Source organism: Gouania willdenowi, chromosome 10 (assembly GCF_900634775.1).
Source record: "Gouania willdenowi chromosome 10, fGouWil2.1, whole genome shotgun sequence".
NCBI lineage: Eukaryota > Metazoa > Chordata > Actinopteri > Blenniiformes > Gobiesocidae > Gouania > Gouania willdenowi.
Window position 1 is genome coordinate 20,597,493 of NC_041053.1, and position 18,944 is coordinate 20,616,436.

Genomic DNA, 18,944 nt, shown 5'->3' on the forward strand with positions numbered 1-18,944 from the left:
CAAGCAGCTTGGTGTGAAGAAATCAACTGTGGGAGCAATTATCAGAAAATGGAAGACATACAAGACCACTGATAATCTCCCTCGATCTGGGGCTCCACGCAAGATCTCATCCCGTGAGGTCAAAATGATCATGAGAACGGTGAGCAAAAATCCCAGAACCACACGGGGGGACCTGGTGAATGACCTGCAGAGAGCTGGGACCAAAGTAACAAAGGTTACCATCAGTAACACACTACGCCGACAGGGAATCAAATCCTGCAGTGCCAGATGTGTCCCCCCTGCTTAAGCCAGTGCATGTCCAGGCCCGTCTGAAGTTTGCCAGAGAGCACATGGATGATACAGCAGAGGATTGGGAGAATGTCATGTGGTCAGATGAAACCAAAATAGAACTTTTTGGTATAAACTCAACTCATCGTGTTTGGAGGAAGAAGAATACTGAGTTGCATCCCAAGAACACCATACCTACTGTGAAGCATGGGGGTGGAAACATCATGCTTTGGGGCTGTTTTTCTGCTAAGGGGACAGGACGACTGATCCCTGTTAAGGAAAGAATGAATGGGCCATGTATCGTGAGATTTTGAGCCAAAACCTCCTTCCATCAGTGAGAGCTTTGAAGATGAAACTTGGCTGGGTCTTCCAGCATGACAATGATCCCAAACACACCGCCAGGGCAACGAAGGAGTGGCTCCGTAAGAAGCATTTGAAAGTCCTGGAGTGGCCTAGCCAGTCTCCAGACCTCAACCACATAGAAAATCTGTGGAGGGAGTTGAAAGTCCATGTTGCTCGGCGACAGCCCCAAAACATCACTGCTCTCGAGAAGATCTGCATGGAGGAATGGGCCAAAATACCAGCGACTGTGTGTGCAAACCTGGTAAAGACCTATAGTAATCGTTTGACCTCTGTTATTGCCAACAAAGGTTATATTACAAAGTATTGAGTTGAATTTTTGTTGTTGACCAAATACTTATTTTCCACCATAATTTACAAATAAATTCTTTAAAAATCCTACAATGTGAATTCCTGGATTTTTTTTTTCACATTCTGTCTCTCACAGTTGAAGTGTACCTATGATGAAAATTACAGACCTCTGTCATCATTTTAAGTGGGAGAACTTGCACAATTGGTGGCTGACTAAATACTTTTTTGCCCCACTGTATATCAGTACTCTTTACACCTCGTGTGATGGGACGTAGGTCTCGCTGTCTGAGCCTCACTCTGAAGCCACAACCCCCTAGCGGCAGGGCGGCCAATCGCATAGCGAGGCGGTCCCTCCATGCAGAAGTAAAAGGACCAACTTCCGCGTAATGTTGATGGCATGTTTCCGGCGTAGGTCCTGACACTGAACCTTAAACCAGGCTTAACAGTGAATGTTATTCATCTCCAGCCTACAGACGGAGTCAGGCCACACTATAATAGCGCCTTAAAGCTTTACTGGAAGGTCAGAGAGCACAACACGGTGTGAGAAGACGGAGTTTCAGACACAAAGAGAGGCTGGAGCAGAATGCTAACCGAGCTAGCAGAGGAGCTAGCACCGCCGAGACACTACAGGATAAAAAGTAAAGGGAGCAGAAAAAGCGGAGGAAATGGAGCAGTTCAAAGTACCGTCACCATTCTCTCCCACCGCTAACCCTGCTGACAACTGGTACAACTGGGAACAAAGCTTTCGGCGGTTTATAGCGGCCTCAGGGGAGAAAGATGAACAAGGAAAGATTGACATTTTACTCCACACCATCGGTGAGGATGCACTGGAAGTGTTCAACACACTGACTGTTAGAGGTGATGGAGATGAGCTGACAATGGAGGATGTTCTTCAAGCTTTTAAAGATCACTACAGTCCACAGAGAACTGTTGTCTTTGAACGACTCCAATATTGGTCCCATCAGAGGACAGCAGAGACATCAGTGAACACATTCATAACAGAACTGCGACAGAAAAGCAAACACTGTGAGTTTGGAATAAGTGAGAATGACATGCTCAGAGATAAGCTTGTGTTAAGCATCACAGACTCTCACCTAAAAAAGAGACTGATACAGGAAAGACATCTAACGTTACACAGAGCAATACAAATATGCAGAGCAACAGAGCAAGAAAAGGCTCTGTTACAAGCCATCAATACTGAACATGGAGTGCAAGAAGATCCAGTGGATGGTGAAATGAAAATGATCCTTCCTGACAAGAGTCTCCATCATAACACCAGTAGACAATTAGGTTCCCAATATGTTCCAAATACAGTTGAAACAGAAAAACTTGTGCTGGCTGCCTTTATGCCCAAAGTTCATCTGCACAGATTAAAGCTCCAGCAGCCGTCAGTCACTGACTGTGTTTTCATTGAGAGGAAGAATGTGGAGCAGCTGCTCCCAGAGCGTCTTCACATTAAGGAGGAACCAGAGACGCTCAGTGAAGGTCAGGAGGAAAAACAGCTTTGTGTGCAGCAGGAGACAAACAGTGCTGCTTGTCCTGTTAAAAGTGAAGATGAAGAGGAGAAGCCTCAGACCTCCCAGCTACACTGGAGAGAACTAACAGAAATGAACATGAAGGAGGAACCTTCAACCTGCAGTTTAAATGAATTAATGACTGGACAAAGTGTGGGAATTAACAGCAAAGGACCAGAAGCAGCCCAGAACCCAGATCCAAACAGTTCAGTACTACAAGGTCCTGATGGAACAGACACAGACTCGTCTCTGACTGAAGATAGTAACGAGAATGATGAAGATTGTTGGCGGAAACCTCTGTCAGAGTCTGAAACTGTAGCTGAAGCTGACTCTGACTCCACCAGGAAAAAGACAAAGATGTCTGACTCAGGAAAAAAAGCTGAAATCGAATGTAAATCTTCCAAAACACAGATTAGTTCATTTCAACAGATTTTCTCAAAACTGAAAATCCACCCAGGAGAGAAACCATTTAAATGTGATTTATGTAGTAAATGTTTTATTCAAAAGTCTTACCTTAGGCGACACTTGAGACTCCACACAAGAGAGAAACCATTTAAATGTGATGTGTGTAGTAAATGTTTTACCCACATGGCTAACCTGCAGTCACATGTGGTAATGCACAAAGAAGAAAAACCATTTAAATGTGATGTTTGTAGTAAATGTTTTGCTCGTAAGTCTAACCTGCAGTCACATGTTAATATGCACAAAGAAGAAAAACCATTTAAATGTGATGTGTGTAGTAAATGTTTTGCCCGTAAGACTTACCTCCAGTCACATGTTAATATACACAAAGAAGAAACACCATTTAAATGTGATGTTTGTAGTAAAGGTTTTAAACATAAGGTCAACCTTAAGCGACACTCGAGAATCCACACAGGTGAAAAACCTTTTAAATGTGATTTTTGTAGTAAATGTGTTAGTCAAAAATCTCACCTTACTAAACACATGAGAATCCACACAGGAGAGAAACCATTTAAATGTGATGTTTGTAATACATGTTTTGCCCGTAAGGATAACCTGCAGTCACATGTGAGAATGCACAAAGAAGAGGAACCATTCAATTGTGACGTTTGAGAAATGAAATGTTTGAAACAGAGTCTGAACTGAAGGTCCACAATAGAGTCCACACATAAGAAAAAACTTTCAAATGTGATGTATGTAGTAAACATTTTCTTAATAGTTCATTGTTTTTTAGCTACTAAGGGTTAAGTATAGTTTATGTTTCAAGTATAGTTAGAGTTTTGCAAATTAATTCTTTCATTAAGTTAACATAACAGATTTTATTTTATTTTATTTATTTATTCAGTTCACTTCCGACGTGGTTGCAATCACAGAAATTCATTTTGACATTCAGAGCAAAATCACATCATTGTTTTTTTTTTGTTTTTTTTTGTCCTTTTGCATGCCGGAAAGGGCGACGGAATTTTAGGCAGTTTTACCCTTTATAAGTATAACTGTAAATATTTTGTATGACTTGTTTTACCTTTGAATATTAAAACTTATCTGTCTTACTTCAAAAAAAAACATTTGCTCTTTATTAATTTACATGTCTGCAGTTTATTTCTTTTTTTCACAGATAAAAACCGATATTTCTTGAATCTGCATTTAATTTTCCACAGTAAATACTGGTTAGTGAACTAATTAATAACTAGTCGAGATATTGGCATCTATTTGAAAGCAGCGAGCAAACTTAAAATGGGTCCAGTGGTCTATGCTAGTGCCCAGGCTGTTTCTAGGTACAATAGTTATTTATTATGCATTTAAACCTTTTCACAACAACCAGAACATTTGGCCTGTGTGGTCTGAGATCAATAAACAATGCCTTATATTTTTATTATATTGAATTAATGCCTCCTCTGTATAAAACTAGACTCTCCTTGTCTCGACTGTGTGTTATTGTGGAAGACCAGTAGCATTACAGTTGACAACACCAGTTGTGTTTTTTTTTTTGACAATATTTTTGATGACATCAAAATCTGAATGTCTTTTTCAATGGAGAAAGTTCCTAGATGTCCAGAATAGCTGATGAAAAAGCCCATAAATTGATTTAAGGCCCAAAAGTTGTTACATAGTTGTGATTCTCAACTAGTTCGGTTCTCATTCACACAGGTGTTTTTGCAAAGGAACCAAATACTATGAATGTTAGAAGTCACCTGTGCTTACCTGCTAGTGCACACCCAGTGACACTCCCAGCACCAATAAACCAATTCCAACAAAGGTAAACACAAGGGGCAGCCACTTATTTTATGGCTCCTACACTGAATGTACCAATAAAAAGATCGGTAAGGGTCAAAGTTCATGATATCACAAAAAAACTGAATAATACAAATTGAGATACAGTTCTCAAAGTGGTACCATTGAACATTTCCTTTGTGTGACCTTGACCTTTGCTCAAGGTTATATTTCAATTGAATTAGTAAAAAGAAAAAAAAAGCTTGTCAACAAATCCAGATACAGGTTGTCATTTTTGCCATTTTTATTTATTTTTTTCTCAAATGGCTAAATATGTATTTGCCTTGCGAATGCAGGTGTTGCCTAGTTTCGAATTGAATTCATTGGTGTTATTTTATTTCAAAAAGAATTGTAGATAAATGAAGTTCTGATTGTGCAAGATTTGGTCTCTTCCTTTTTAAGTGTATACATGAGATGTTTACTGTATGCAAGGGAACTGTGGCAAGATTCATTACCAAAAATAAACGCGGGGTGTGAAAGTAACTCGTAACTTTTACTTTGAGTACGATTTAATTGAGCTATTTTTTACTTGTACTTGAGTATTTTATGTATGACTTTCATGTACTTGTACTTGAGTACAATTTCAATCAAGTTACAGTACTACTACTTGAGGAGAATATATCAGTATTTTGTACACCTCTGATGTTGACAGTCAAAATAACAGGTAAGGTGAAAACTGCAACAGTGTTAATCAAAGTAACATATCTCCATTTGACTTAAGAACAGTTCACTTTAATTACAGTGATATCCCCTTATGAGGCCCAGCAATTAATTACAGCGTCCTAATTAAGAGACTAGTTTAATTTTAGAAAATGCAGTTCCACTTTTTGTCCACTAGATGGGGCTTTATTCCCATATTTACAGTGATCTCGCTGCACATCCACGGACACTGAAAAGACGCAATGGACGTGATGAACCATCTTTGCTCAAGACGAAGTCAGTGCCCACAGAAAGGGGCGGGGAAACGCACAACGTAGCCAATTAAAAGACTTCTGATGAGCTTTGGGAACCAATCAGCGGCAGAGCGCCAGTGTTCCGTGTTGGCGTGCAGAAGGGCGTGTTGTCACTATTTAAACCGTTTGCTTTGCACGGATTACGCAGACACATCCCATCCTGACTATATACACACACACGCACACGCTACGCACCTCTGCCGCTGGTAAATACATCTTTATTTGTTTTCCGTCTGTCAGGTGTGTGTTGTCCTTATTGGGGGGTGTTTTGTATCTGTTATGCAATGCGCAGACAGGGCGTCAGTAGATATAGATACCTGACAGCTGCTGCGACCCAATTCATTTCTTTGCCTCACCTGCTCACACACTGCATCATTTATCATTTTCTAGCTAAATGTTTCACTTTAATGAGATCTATACCTATTGTTCCATTTGCATTTATCACAATTTGTCACAAATGAAATGTGAAGTGTGATGATTATTAATGAAATAATAATAATAATAACTGTGGTCAGAGCCCTATTGCAAGGCCAAAGCTTCCATCTCCTTAATTGAAATCAGTGTGAACCTATACTGTATGACTTGTGTCTAGTGAATCTGAATCAGTGCTAGTAACACAGCAGCACCAACTCGACTCCATAATGAGTGGTTTGTTCATTGTTGTCTATGGAGGGGAATGCATGAGAAGTCCAGATATGTGTTTATTCTTGCCTGGGTTGCACAACTCCACTGTTCAGCCAAGGACTGCCCCCCTCCACCTGAGGAGAGGCCTGAATTGTTAACCTGTTTGGGCACGCACTGCAGACATCTCCATATCATGTCAGTCAGTTACATCACTTTACATTACCCGAGAAGATTTAAACAGAAGTGGCAAAGTACTAGTCTTCAGTACTCAAGTAAAAGTACAGATACTTGAATAAGAAATGACTCTGGTAATTGTAAAAGTGTGGAAGTTGCTCCCTTACTTGAGTAAAAGAAAAAAAGTACATACTACTAAATATACTTAAAAAGTTAAACAAATGAAATGTCCCTTCAATAATAAGACAGGGTTTTTAAACCAGCAAATTCCATATCTTTTATTTTGTTAAGAACTTGTAGAATACTGGTACATGGAAACAAGTTAAATATGTTACCTTAGAACACCTGGAGAATTTAGCACTCGTACATAAAATGTGTAAAGATAATAAAAGTGTAAATCCTCAATAAAACCCAAAGTAGCTTTGAGTTTAACATTTTTAAGAACTTGTAGAAAACTGATGCATGATGGAAATAAATAAAATCCACTACCCTTTATGAACACCTGGAGAATTTAGCACTATATTATAGATAAAGTTTGTAAATAAAATGTTTCAAGAAAAAAAAAAAATGCATCTGCCTAATTAAACCCAGAGCAGCTTTGAGTTTAACATTTTAAAAACTTTAAAAAGCTGTTAACCATAAAACCAAGAGACCTGCCTAACAGAAAAAAAGCTTAAACTACCAAATTTGTGTGTCTTTTTACATCGTGACGTCATCTTAGAAGGTCTAAAAAGTAACGAGCTCATTTATGAAATGTAAGCAGTAGAAAAGTACAGATGTTTGTACAGATACCAGAAAAAACTACTTCAGTACAGTAACAGTATTTGTACTTCATTACTTGTCGCCTCTGGATTTGAAGTTGTGCAGGTGAGAGCTGTAATATGTAACTTCTAATTTTGTTTTCCTCCCTAAGAAATCTTCTACAATGAGCGACGCTCTCCCAGTCACTGAGGAGTTGACACAGTTCAACAAGGGGAAGTTAAAGAAGACTAACACGAAGGAGAAGAACATTCTTCCTACCAAGGATGGTAAGGACTTTCACTAAGACTTCATCTGTACCTCTGCTGTAGAAACATTACAACACTGATTAACTACAGGTTCACACCCTTAGAACCAGGGTGAGAAGAACACACACCACCCTGTTTACTCACTCCTCACATTTCTGCGTCTTTATAAGACGTCCTTCCCTTTCATCAGGCCAATCGAGCGCCCTTTTGTCTAGCATGTCACCATAAAAATCCAAGGTGTGGCTACATGAAATCTTCCAATCCTGCCTCTGATATACAGTAGATACGTTTGAGTTTTATTTGAAACAGTAAAAGCATGTCATAAAATTCCATCATTGATTGCTGTACTCCTGTCAGATTAGGACGGCCAATATCTGCAAACAGATTTTTTTTCTCAGTAATCTTTTTTTGTCCCTTTTTTTATTGAAGACTATCTGAGGCTAGTCGATTTCATAACCTACCCCCCCCCCCAGTAATAGTCAAATTTTCAACATCCGTGTCAGCACACGTGTTTGGCTCTGCTTGCAGTGAAGGAGGTGTAGTTTGGGGAGGACTAACAGAGTGAATAAGAGCAAAGCCAGCACTGTACTCCCAAATGAAACATGTTTCTGCAGATATCTTACAAACACACACACACAAAAAATAACACCCACTGTCAGATTTTGTCGATACTCACAGCATTGATTCTTGCTAGTTAATCTGACTTTCTCTATTGCCTATACTGTAAAGTGATCTGTATTGTTTTAGGTTTAAATTGCAACATTATTTCATTAAAGATTTGACAATTTACACATTCATCTTGAATTGGGTTACGATATGTGGTTCCTGAAGGCAGACAACTTAGACTTTACTGGTTTCATTGGCACTTTTAAAGCATGGATATATTTTTCAAAGTAAAAGAAGGGCAGTGAGGTTTAATGGGATGTCTCAAAAGATCCTGTTCGACCAAGGACACCTTTAACATTTTTCTCAACTACATATATGTTAACACTTGTGTGTATCTCTACAGACATTGCCCAGGAGAAGAAGGAAAAGGGTCAGGGATCCTCCTGAAGGACGCCGGCAATGATCCTCCTCTTAAGTCCTGCCCAGTTAGCTATTCGTCTGCCAATGAGAAATCCTTTATATCGCATCTGCCTCTGTTCTGCATCAGTGTTTAAATGGTATTGTTGAGTCACGCTATGGGGAATCGTCTGCCTTATGCAATGGATGCTTTTATTGGGCTTATTTTATGTAGGTTAGAGCAGCTTGAACATTGCAAACAGAGAGAACAAAGTGTTGCTTAAAGTAAAAAAAAAAAAATCACTGCTTATCATTTGGGTTTCATCAGTTTTTGCAGTGTTGATGATTCCACCTGTATACCTGTAAATGGTACCATTTGAGAAATGTAAACGTACACAAGATTATATTTTTGTTCCAATAAAAACTGATGTGTTCAAACTTTTGAACGAGTTGTTTTCTGTTCGTTTTAAATTCAACATTTTTTTGCTGAGCATTAACATAAAAAAAACGTAGGATCTTTATAAGAGGCCATTTTTAGCTGCGCAACAAGCTGCTATTGTGTTCGACTGTCAACAGCACTGCTTCAGAGCCTTTGTGTTTATCTGTAGGCACCAGTGGTAATTTTGACAATATATATTCTGATATAGTATTAGTCATAGTCTCTCGACTAAAACACAACTTAATTTTATTTAGAAAGACTTTTTCAATTATAGTCTAGTTTTAGTCAATTGATATTTTTAGTCGACTAAATTTCTTACAGTCAACTAAAATATACAGGAAAAGAGATGTTTTGTTTAATTTAAACATTCAATGACCACTTATCAACCTGCTATGGAATGGCTTTGTTTGTAAATACACATTTGATATGATCATTGCTTATGATCACATGAGTTCTGATGGCAATTATCCCAAGTGATGAAATTATAGTTTTGCCTTTATCATTTGACAAAATGGTATATATATTTTGAAATAGTTTATGTTAACATGTTTGTTATTTTTATTTATTTTTTTTTTTTTTAGTCTAGTTATTGTCACTTGAAAAAAATATAATTGAGTAAAAATGACAAACATTTTTAGTGGACAAGACAATCACTGGATTTTCCCATCAATGATAATTGTAGTGTAATGAATAAAGACTATTATCTACAGAAATTACAAGGGTAGTGTATATATAAACTTACACATGCAATCCATCACATTAGTGCACTTTAGATAAAATGTCTAAAACTAAAGAAAACAACTTTTTTTTTACTAATTTGCATAAGAAATGTCTTTATAGTCATTTATATTGACTGTTAGCCTCATATACTTAACCCTATATATGTGTGGATTGCCATTTTTAATATTTCAACCATTCAGTGTTCTACATGTTTCCACTTTCATAGAACGGCTATAGTGAAATAGCATTTCAAATCAATGTTTTAGTGCTTACTTAATACTTACATGTCATCCAGGACCTTGGATGTTATGATTTTATTTCAGAGAAGACCAGGAACATTATCGTGGACAAGTTTGGCACTTAAATAAACTGGACTTTGCACTTGCCAGGAGTTCCCCCAGTGGGAGCAGCATCACTATCAGCGATCTCACTACAAATATACACACGTTAAACAAGAAAGACACCATCGGATGCCTTTAACCTCAAAAACCTGTTGGACTTACATGAAGGGCACACTACCTCCAGTGCTCACTACGTCACAGTTTGTCAAACATATCGACCTGCTTAAGTGTGCGTTTAATGGGCGTTTATAGTAATAATAAAAAATACACCAGAGAGGTACTCATCGGCAGAGCAGCACTGCTAAATGCAACAACCTGACATCACTATCAGTGACCGAGGTGAGCAAAATGGCGGCCACCGCATCTGCTGGTCAACTCATTTTTTTTCTACTCATGGCTGATCTACAAGGATTCTTTAGAGAAATGTACCGACTAAACCTCTAGTATTATATATGCTATTTAAATAGATCTTGAAATTTCACTACAGGTACCATTTAAAGTGCTTTTTATTGCATATGCAGCCTCCCATTAGTGACGTCTACATAGTCATTTGAGCTGTCTGTCATTTGTGTTTGTTCCTTTCAAGAAACTGAAAGCCCTGTTTATTAAGAAAACAGATGAGCTATCAAAAGTGTATTATTTCATCTGGATTTCTAACTTACATCTGCATATAAAAGCTACTAGAGTTACACTGAAGACCAAGGCATGATAAAAAATAAAAAACAAATTACAATTTGTATAGTTTGTTTTCTGAACTCAACAGTTTTAGTTATGCACTTTACAATAAACTATAAACATCTTTGCTTTAACAATGGTGTATAAATCCTAATTTCTGTGATGAATGTGATTGTACACAGTCATTCATGATTGCCTATGGGCTATGAAGATTTTTATCAGCGGACACTGATGCAAAACACACAAAGTGAAAGCTTTCTCTGTTTCTGCAGTACAACACATCTGAGCTTGTAGGTAAAAGGGAGTGGAGTAGCTGCATGTGTTGCACATTCCTGACCGCCATGATGAGACATGGTTCATGTGATGAACTAGAGCCAAATGTACAGTCTTTATTTGCACATTTTTTAAAAACTTTTTTAACAGTTATTTCAAATTTTGCACCTCTCTGTTTTTGACCACACTGTAAAGAAAAAAGTGTTCAAGAAAATGTGATGAAAGCATGGTTTTCATTTAAACTGTGTGTGTGTGTGTGTGTGTGTGTGTGTGTGTGTGTGTGTGTGTGTGTGTGTGTGTGAGTGTGAGTGTGAGTGCTGTGTTTTTCCACAGCAGACTTGCTTAAACATGCCTATTTCGATTGCCTGTTAGTTTAAACAAAACAAAAAAATTCCCCTTTGTAACAAGGAATACTGTTTAGGATTTTAATAATTCATTATCAGCTTTTTAAAGTATGTTTTTAGCATAGTAATAAAAAAAAAAAAAAAATGGTAGCTCTTTTATCTTTTGCAAAGATCTCAACAAGAGACAGTTCTGCTTCTTTCAAAGCAGTTGTCACACCTATCGTTTTAATTCCTGTTTTTCTCATGTCATACTTCCCATTCATGTCTTGTAAAACAAGTCATACAGGAATTTTGAAAACATCATTATTATTTTGTTCACATTGTGCAACATAGGAATAGGCAGCAGCATGTGTTGCACGCATTACCATTGTTGTGATGTTATTTATAGATTTATCTTCAGGCTCATTTTACGCAGCCCATAAATATAATATGAATATAATTATTGATCCCTAATTGGTATAGCAGATTTTTTTGAGGACTATTACTGAATCAGGTGAAATTGATTGCTCTTTTTGAGACTAACCTAAAGTGAATTAAAAACCCGTGATAGTCTGGCACCATGCCCAGGGCGTATCCAGCTGAGTGCCTGAACCTGGAGATAGGCAACAGCCGACCCCCACGACCCTAAAAGGGCAGCAAGCACCTCAGAAAATGGATGGATTAATTAAAAACTGTTTACTATAATTGTATTTAACAAGAAGAGCATTAATGAGTGCATTTAAATGATCAATATATGTGCATACACAATTTATTTGTTAGGAGAAGACTAATTTGAATTTAAAAGCCTGTATAATTGACGGTCTATTTTCAGTCCCAGGCAGCGGTGACAAGACAAGTCTTCAGGTGGGGCCATCTTGAATTTCATCTCTTTTTATCCATTAATCACACTGAGCATCAGAGATTTAAACAATATCAAAAGCTCTCTGGAGGAGGTGCTCTGGAAATTAATAAATTACTGCAGTTTTTATTTTTTATATTATGTACCACGTGACATGTTCAATTTTCAGAAATAGGGAAACATACAGTTTGGTACAACCAAGAAATCCCAGTAATAATGAAGTAAAAATAATTTAATGCCTCCATTTTGGGGACTCCACATCCCACAATACAATATTCTGCTGCTTAGTGACAATGTTGCTATCTAATTTGTGAAATGATAACTCTTTTACCTTTACTGTAATTTAAGGTTTTATGCAAATGTACTGCTTCTACTTTAAACTGATATTACTCAGACAATTTTTTTAACTCACTAAAATGTTGAATAAATGTATATGCATTTTTTTTAAATGACCCTGTTTGACATGCTGCATGCAAGCCTTACTTGACCTCTGTGATAGCAGCAGCTTTAATGGTGAACGCTCCAGGCACACTTATTACCTTCTTAAAATTATACTTTAATGAGAATGCTTTGCATTCACCCCTTGCTATGTTTCATTTTGGACTAGGAAGGTAATATAGGAGCCTCCTCCCACCTTATCATATTTTTTTTGTTTCTGTAACTAGTTAACTTGGGCTTATTTTTTCCTTCACTAGTAAGTCATTATACACATTTACCATCACTAGTTCACTAGTGATGGTAAATGCCAACTCTGACCCCAGTTCTCCTCCACCCTGACGCTGACGCTTTTCAAGATACTCAAAGACACTTTATAGGTTAAAAACAACAACAGCTAATACAGTGATTAAAACAAAGAAATATAAATCAGAAAAAAGAAAGAACATCGGTAAAGAAAAGGCAGGAAACAGGCATGAGTGAGTGGGTGGGTAAATGTCAAAAGCTCAGTGAAATAGGTGTGTTTTGAAAACATATTTTGTACTTGGTTTTGGGGACAGTGAGATGGATTGTTGGGGTTGAGCAGTTCTGTGACATAGGGTGTCTGGTGGTGAAGGGCTTCATGGGTGAGATGGAGGAGTTTGAATTGGATGCATTGTGGAACGGGGAGCCAGTGGAGGTTTTGGAGGACAGGGGTGGTGTGGTTGCTGGAGCGGGTGGGGGTGAGGAGGCGGGTGGCTAAGTATGTTGAGAAGTTTGGAGGTTGCACCAAAGAGGATGTTTTTGCAGTAGTCGAGGCAGGATGTGATGAAGGCTTGAATGAGAGTTTCGGTAACAAGGAAAGAAGAGTGAGGGGCAGAGACGAGAGATGTTTTTGTTTTTATTTTAATGACATGTTTGATGTGGTGGTCAAAGGAGAGGTTATTATCAAAGATGACACCAAGGTTACAGCAGTGAGGGGCGGGACACAGGGTGTAGTTATTGATGGTGAGGTGAAAGTCTGAGGCTGTTTGGGAGAGAAAGTTTGGACCAATGAAGATCATGTCAGACTTGCCACAGTTGAGAATGAGGATGTTTTCTTTAGGCCATGCTTTGATATCAGAGAGACAGTTTGACAGAGTGGAGTGGGTTTCAGGGGTGATAGACCTGATGGAGATGTATAATTGGATGTCGTCAGCGTAGCAGTGAAAACAGAGACCACGAATTATTTGACTGAGGGGAAGGAGGTAGATTATGAAAAGGAGAGGACTAAGCACAGAGCCCTGGGGGACTCCTCAGAACAGGGGAGCAGTGGAGGAGGAGCAGTTGTTGATAAAGATCAATTGTGTTCCGTCAGTGAGGTATGAGTGTAAGCAGGTGAGGGCATTGCCAGTGATATTAAGGAGGGATTGCAAGCAGGAAAGTAGGATGGAGCGTTTGATGGCATCAAAGGCAGCAATGAGATTGAGAAGAACAAGAATAGATAGTCAGCCGGAGGTCATTAGGGATTTTGAGGAGGGAGGAGGGAGGTTTCAGTGCTATGTCTGGTGCGGAATACAGATTGAAATTATTCAAATAGTTTATTATTTATATAATATTGTCTTATTGGTCTGTGATGTTGAGCACTTAACCAGGTCACTCTTGTAAATAAAAAGAGGAATAAGGAATTGTGGCTTCTCCTCAGAAGTCCTCATGTGTTGAGCCACCAAACACACAACAATCTTATCTCCACGTTTGAGGCTGTTTGAAGATGAAAAACTGTTGTTTCAATATAAAAAAACATTGCGGTGTCATATTTTGTCACGTTATTTTCACAGGCCATTTAACATGTGAGTGTAACCCTGTATGAAACAGATTTACTGTAACGCACATTGTTCCTGTTATCATGTTGTTATCTGCTTATAAACTGATAACTGACTTGGTTTCCACAATAAATAAATCAGAGAATCAAAGGTTGATCTTGATCAACATGCTCAGTGTGTTCCTGCTGCAGTCACCATGCTTTCACTAACTAAATCATTTAAAATAGCAGTTGTGGATATTGATTTTTGATTCATTAACTGCTGCTTCCTCCATCAGTGAATAAATGACACTAGGAATGTAGTGGATATGTCAGAAAAATATCAGGTATTTAATAAACCTGTGTTATCTGTTTTAACGTAAACGTGTGTCTGTAACTTCCAATAAAATACTGAGATGTCTCACAGCTCATATCAGAAATTTTCTGTGATTATGGATAATTTACTTTATACTTCATCATGTGACTAGTGCTACTCTGTAGAATAGAAACACATGACCACTGAAGAGTCGAACACATCAACTTCATCTCCAGTTTGTAGTTTAATAGCAAAAACTGTTTACAAAATTCACACGTGATATAAATATACATAATTTATGAAAAAAATAAGTGAGATTTGGAAAGTCTGTTAAAAAAAACAAAAAACAACTTAATAACAACTGCTGCAAGACTTTATTAGTCAGTGTTATTCCTCTACATTCTAACGTCAAAACCAAAATGTGAAACAAAAGTAATCTTTGTTGATGTTTTTTAGTTCTATTCATAAAAAATATTTAGGTCCATGTTCACTTCTTCTCAGTGAGCACAGAACTCAAACAGTTAAAAAAAATTTGTTTCTCACATTGCAAAAAGTAGGTGACCACTGAAGCTGTTAGGGTGATTACCATCATCATATATTCTAGTGTTTGACCACAGACGCAAAAATACAACATCTCCCATCTCCAGCAACAGGGTAGCACCATTAGAGGCAGCTGATCCATGAGAAGGCTGACTTTCATATGCAATACAAATGTGTTGTCCGTTCTTCACCAGCATGGCTCCCAAGCCATGTGAAGGGTGTCCATGTCCATAAATGTAGAACTCAAAGTGATAGGCCCCCCTCACTGGTGCAGTAAAGAGCCCTGTGGGACAGCTTTGTCAATGAATGTATTCATGTTATCATCTTGTATTCATTAAACCAGTGACGTTCGTACCTGTCTGTGTGTTATAGGCATTTCCAATATTTTCAATAACTTTTCTGAAGATCAGGTTTGTATGTGTGTTGAACGGTCCTGAGTATCCAGATCCAGAAGCCAGCAGGGAGGTGGAGAAGGCAACCTGCCTCACTTTAAGAGAGAAAAGCCCTTTTACAGCAGCTGATGATCTAGGAACAGGAATGCTGTCGTACTGAGGTAAAATCACAAACCTTCTCTGTCTTTCCTCAGAGCTTCCACATGCTTTTCAGTGATGTTTGCTTTGCTTTTAATGGTGACCAGCTCTGCTGCCTGTGCTGAAAGACAAACCTTTGCACTTATTCTCTATTTAAATAAAGCAACACTGTTTTTCATACAAGTATTCTTCATCACTCTTCAGTGGGACCTTAAACCAGTGGTGGCTGCTGCTAAAATTGATGAGTGGGCGAGCAAGTTTTCTTAGTTGAATATTAGAGCAAGTCTGCGGCTGTAAAATGTAGCCTGATGGTTTGAATCAGGGTTTGAAACTGTAAACAAATTCAGTACAAAAGGTTCAACATGTGTTTTATGTGTTTATGTGCATTTACAATAATTGAAACCTATTATATGTCCTTTTTTTTAAAAGTGATTCTTCAGCAGACAAACATATACATATGAGAAGTTATTGTCACGGCAAATTTACGGCTGTCCTCGTTTGGAAACATGATTTGTGCTCTGGTTGAATGATGAAGTCCAGTCTAAGCATGATGATTTTATAAAAAAGGATTTATTATAAACTAAATGAAATGGAGTGCAAAAAAGGGTGTTCCATCCTGCAGGAGGGCAAGGTGGCCAGCAACTAACAGAAAGTTTTCTGAGCACCAACTTTTACACATATATAGGAAGAGCCCCACCCTAAGATGAGAGGGAAGGAGGGTGTGAAGGGATGAAGGAGTGGAAAATCACTGTTAGCTCTGCTTATCAGAGTTTTGGTATGAAACCTTGAGCAGAGACTGTTTGTTGCTGGCACTGTGAATACAGCACAATCTGTCTGTACTGCGGGTAATCTAATCTAACATGACTCAGCAAAGGAGCAACGTCTCTGTTCAAAAGTACAACAATATAATGCAGTCATCATGTATAAACACATGACAAATTGTACACATGAACACACATTTGATGATGTGAAGATTAATTTAAGAATTGCCATAACATTATGAATAATTCTGTATCAAATATTTATCAAATCCATTCAGGTATTTGGAACACTAATAGTTCTGTGATTGCAAATGTTATACTTACTTTGGATTTGTTGTTGTTGTTGTTGAAGTTGCTGTTGTTGGTGTGTGTCTTGTTGTTGCTGCTGTTGTAGTTGTTGTTGCTGCTGTTGTAGTTGTTGTTGCTGCTGTTGAAGTTGTTGTTGTTGTTGTTGTTGCAGCTTTTCCAGCTCACTTTTTTGCAGTTCCACTTCTTTCAGTGTGGTTGATTGCTCTAAAATATAAAGTAAATGTTGAGAACATGAAATATATCCACCCTATGAAGGGCAGATGTAGTTTATTTGAATGTACAGTGTATTTGTTTCTGTTTCAAAGTCTGCTTTAAGATGTTTATAACACAACTGTAACATCACATTGCACTCTCGGCTTAAAATAGCCGACTCTTCCCTACACCCCTTCCTACCCTGTCCTACCCTGACTCCCTCTTCCCCGTTCCTTTCCCACTCACTAATGTGTAACACTGCCCTCTTTTTTATCTTCTAGAGATTTTTTACTTTTCGATCTTTATCTTGAGGAACTATTACAGTATGAATCTATAGGTACATTTCCATTGGCGGTATTGGCTCTACACGGCTCCACACTCCTCGCTTTCAGGACCCAATACTGTTTTTCCGGAGTGTTTCCATTGAGCACCAACCTGACACGCAAAACTGCTAGACTCCATGGATTTTACTGTTTTGCTGCTATCCTCACAAGATTGCCAACAAAAATCAATGGTAGCCAAATGCTTCCTCTTCGTGCTTGAGTTGATGACTCTATGTTGTGATGATTCTCTGACCCAATCAGTGTCTGCTTTTAGCCTGCGTCACATTTTCAGACTAGGGCTGCTTTTTTGTAACCTCAACAAAGGAGATACTAAAAAAGCAGCACCAGGTACCACGGAGGAGGAACTTTTTCCTAGTGGAAACGCACAAAAAGAGAGTAAAGCTGAGCCGAGTAGAACCGATAACGCCAGTGAAATAGCGCCATATGATTTCAATGTGTTCCACTATGTTCCAATGCTGAGCGATGTACATAACATTACCTTCATTCTGTCTTTGCAGGTGCTTCACCTCCACCTCAAGTTTAGCCAGCTGTACGATGAGTTCTCTCAGCACAGAGTTGATGTCGGGGATGCAGTTCTGTTGTTGGTTCAGGACACTTGAAGGTTCCTCTCCTGAAGGTTTAATTGAAATTATTTCATTCTCAGACTCAGTTTGGGGTGCAGTTGCTGAGACGCAGCAGATGCTGAGCAGCACGAATGGAAGAAGCAAAGCCATCTGTCTTCTCTGTTTGTGCATTTCAACTGTTAAACCAGCCTTAAATATATTTCTGACTGTAGGACAAGGATCAATGAGTTATCAGAAAAGTTTATCAGACACACGTGCAGGAGATATCATTCAGTACTTTGAACAATAAATCAAACTTTATTGTTGTTTATGTCAGAGATCCAGCAAAGTTAGAAGTGGCATTTCCAGGGTGGGGAGCATTTTTTGTTGAAGAGTACTATTATTTCTTTGATGTTTCAAGTGTTCAAATCCAGGCTGCAACTGTTGCACCACAATGTCATTTTTTGAAATATAAATATTGGGAGGAGGAAATGCAAATACATTATTGTAGCACAATCAAATTTAACAAACTTTGAACAGTTTGCGGTGGCTCTTTTTTTGCGTGTTTATTTAGCAAGTCACAGTTAACCCCGGAGGAGAACCTGCCTTCAGCCCTGGAGAGTACAGATCTCACCTGTGTTTCCCAACCACAGTTAGGAGACAAAAAGGCTTTAACAATTAGAATATTACATTCATGAAATAATAAATGAAAATAATTAGAACCATTGTTAAAAGCCTAATGATTAAAATATAAACACTTCATGTAATATTTAAAATTAGTTTTTGCCAAATTTCTGAAACCCACATGATTAAAATTGATCAGCTATGTATAGTAATGGGTGTAAATATGGCAGCACAATTTAATATTTTTCTTTTAAAAAACGATCTGTTTATGTGGGAATAATTGTGGCACTATTTGAACAGTTTTTGCAATCCATACAAAATTTTTACTGAGCTATACTCATATAACCTACTCAAGTAGAAGTACTGTTACTTCATTGAAATTGTACTCAAGTACAAGTACAACTAAGTCATACATAAAATACTCAAACACAAGTAAAAATTAACTCAATTAATTAGAGCTTAAAGTTAAAGTTACAAGTTACTTTTACTCCCCCACGTTTTTTTTTTTTTGGTAATAAATCTTGCTACAGTTCATTTG

At 38.0% G+C, this 18,944-nt stretch overlaps 3 protein-coding genes and 1 long non-coding RNA gene across 4 annotated transcripts; 3 read left to right on the forward strand and 1 right to left on the reverse strand.

Moving 5' to 3' along the window:
* The first annotated feature begins 1,289 nt into the window (after window positions 1-1,289).
* LOC114471530 (zinc finger protein 468-like) lies at window positions 1,290-3,794 on the forward strand. The gene is made up of 2 exons (XM_028460369.1): window positions 1,290-1,803; window positions 2,242-3,794. The coding sequence occupies exons 1-2, from the start codon at window positions 1,584-1,586 to the stop codon at window positions 3,504-3,506; spliced, it is 1,485 nt and encodes a 494-aa protein (XP_028316170.1). The 5' UTR covers window positions 1,290-1,583; the 3' UTR covers window positions 3,507-3,794.
* A 1,873-nt stretch (window positions 3,795-5,667) lies between these two features.
* Window positions 5,668-8,858, forward strand: tmsb1 (thymosin beta 1). The gene is made up of 3 exons (XM_028460464.1): window positions 5,668-5,823; window positions 7,329-7,443; window positions 8,432-8,858. Exons 2-3 carry the CDS (start codon window positions 7,341-7,343, stop codon window positions 8,473-8,475), a joined length of 147 nt encoding a protein of 48 aa, XP_028316265.1. The 5' UTR covers window positions 5,668-5,823; window positions 7,329-7,340; the 3' UTR covers window positions 8,476-8,858.
* Window positions 8,859-10,194: 1,336 nt separating this feature from the next.
* On the forward strand, window positions 10,195-18,634 carry LOC114471618 (uncharacterized). The gene is made up of 3 exons (XR_003674998.1): window positions 10,195-10,263; window positions 15,477-15,657; window positions 17,738-18,634. It is a non-coding gene; the product is annotated as an uncharacterized LOC114471618 (long non-coding RNA).
* On the reverse strand, window positions 14,790-17,999 carry LOC114471616 (probable basic-leucine zipper transcription factor K). Its single transcript, XM_028460463.1, has 5 exons — window positions 17,719-17,999; window positions 16,720-16,908; window positions 15,672-15,755; window positions 15,460-15,591; window positions 14,790-15,387 (listed from the first exon to the last, which is right to left on the reverse strand). The coding sequence occupies exons 1-5, from the start codon at window positions 17,972-17,974 to the stop codon at window positions 15,104-15,106; spliced, it is 945 nt and encodes a 314-aa protein (XP_028316264.1). The 5' UTR covers window positions 17,975-17,999; the 3' UTR covers window positions 14,790-15,103.
* Window positions 18,635-18,944: the final 310 nt, after the last annotated feature.

Coding starts and splice junctions, on each gene's coding strand:
- LOC114471530 (XM_028460369.1), top strand. CDS start 1,584: ATGGAGCAGTTCAAAGTACCGTCACCATTCTCTCCCACCGCTAACCCT. Junction 1,804..2,241: donor AGATGAGCTGACAATGGAGG/ATGTTCTTCAAG, acceptor CAGTTGAAACAG/AAAAACTTGTGCTGGCTGCC.
- tmsb1 (XM_028460464.1), top strand. CDS start 7,341: ATGAGCGACGCTCTCCCAGTCACTGAGGAGTTGACACAGTTCAACAAG. Junction 7,444..8,431: donor CATTCTTCCTACCAAGGATG/GTAAGGACTTTC, acceptor GTATCTCTACAG/ACATTGCCCAGGAGAAGAAG.
- LOC114471616 (XM_028460463.1), bottom strand. CDS start 17,974: ATGCACAAACAGAGAAGACAGATGGCTTTGCTTCTTCCATTCGTGCTG. Junction 15,592..15,671: donor TCTGAGGAAAGACAGAGAAG/GTTTGTGATTTT, acceptor TCTCTCTTAAAG/TGAGGCAGGTTGCCTTCTCC. Junction 15,388..15,459: donor TGCCTATAACACACAGACAG/GTACGAACGTCA, acceptor GCTGTCCCACAG/GGCTCTTTACTGCACCAGTG.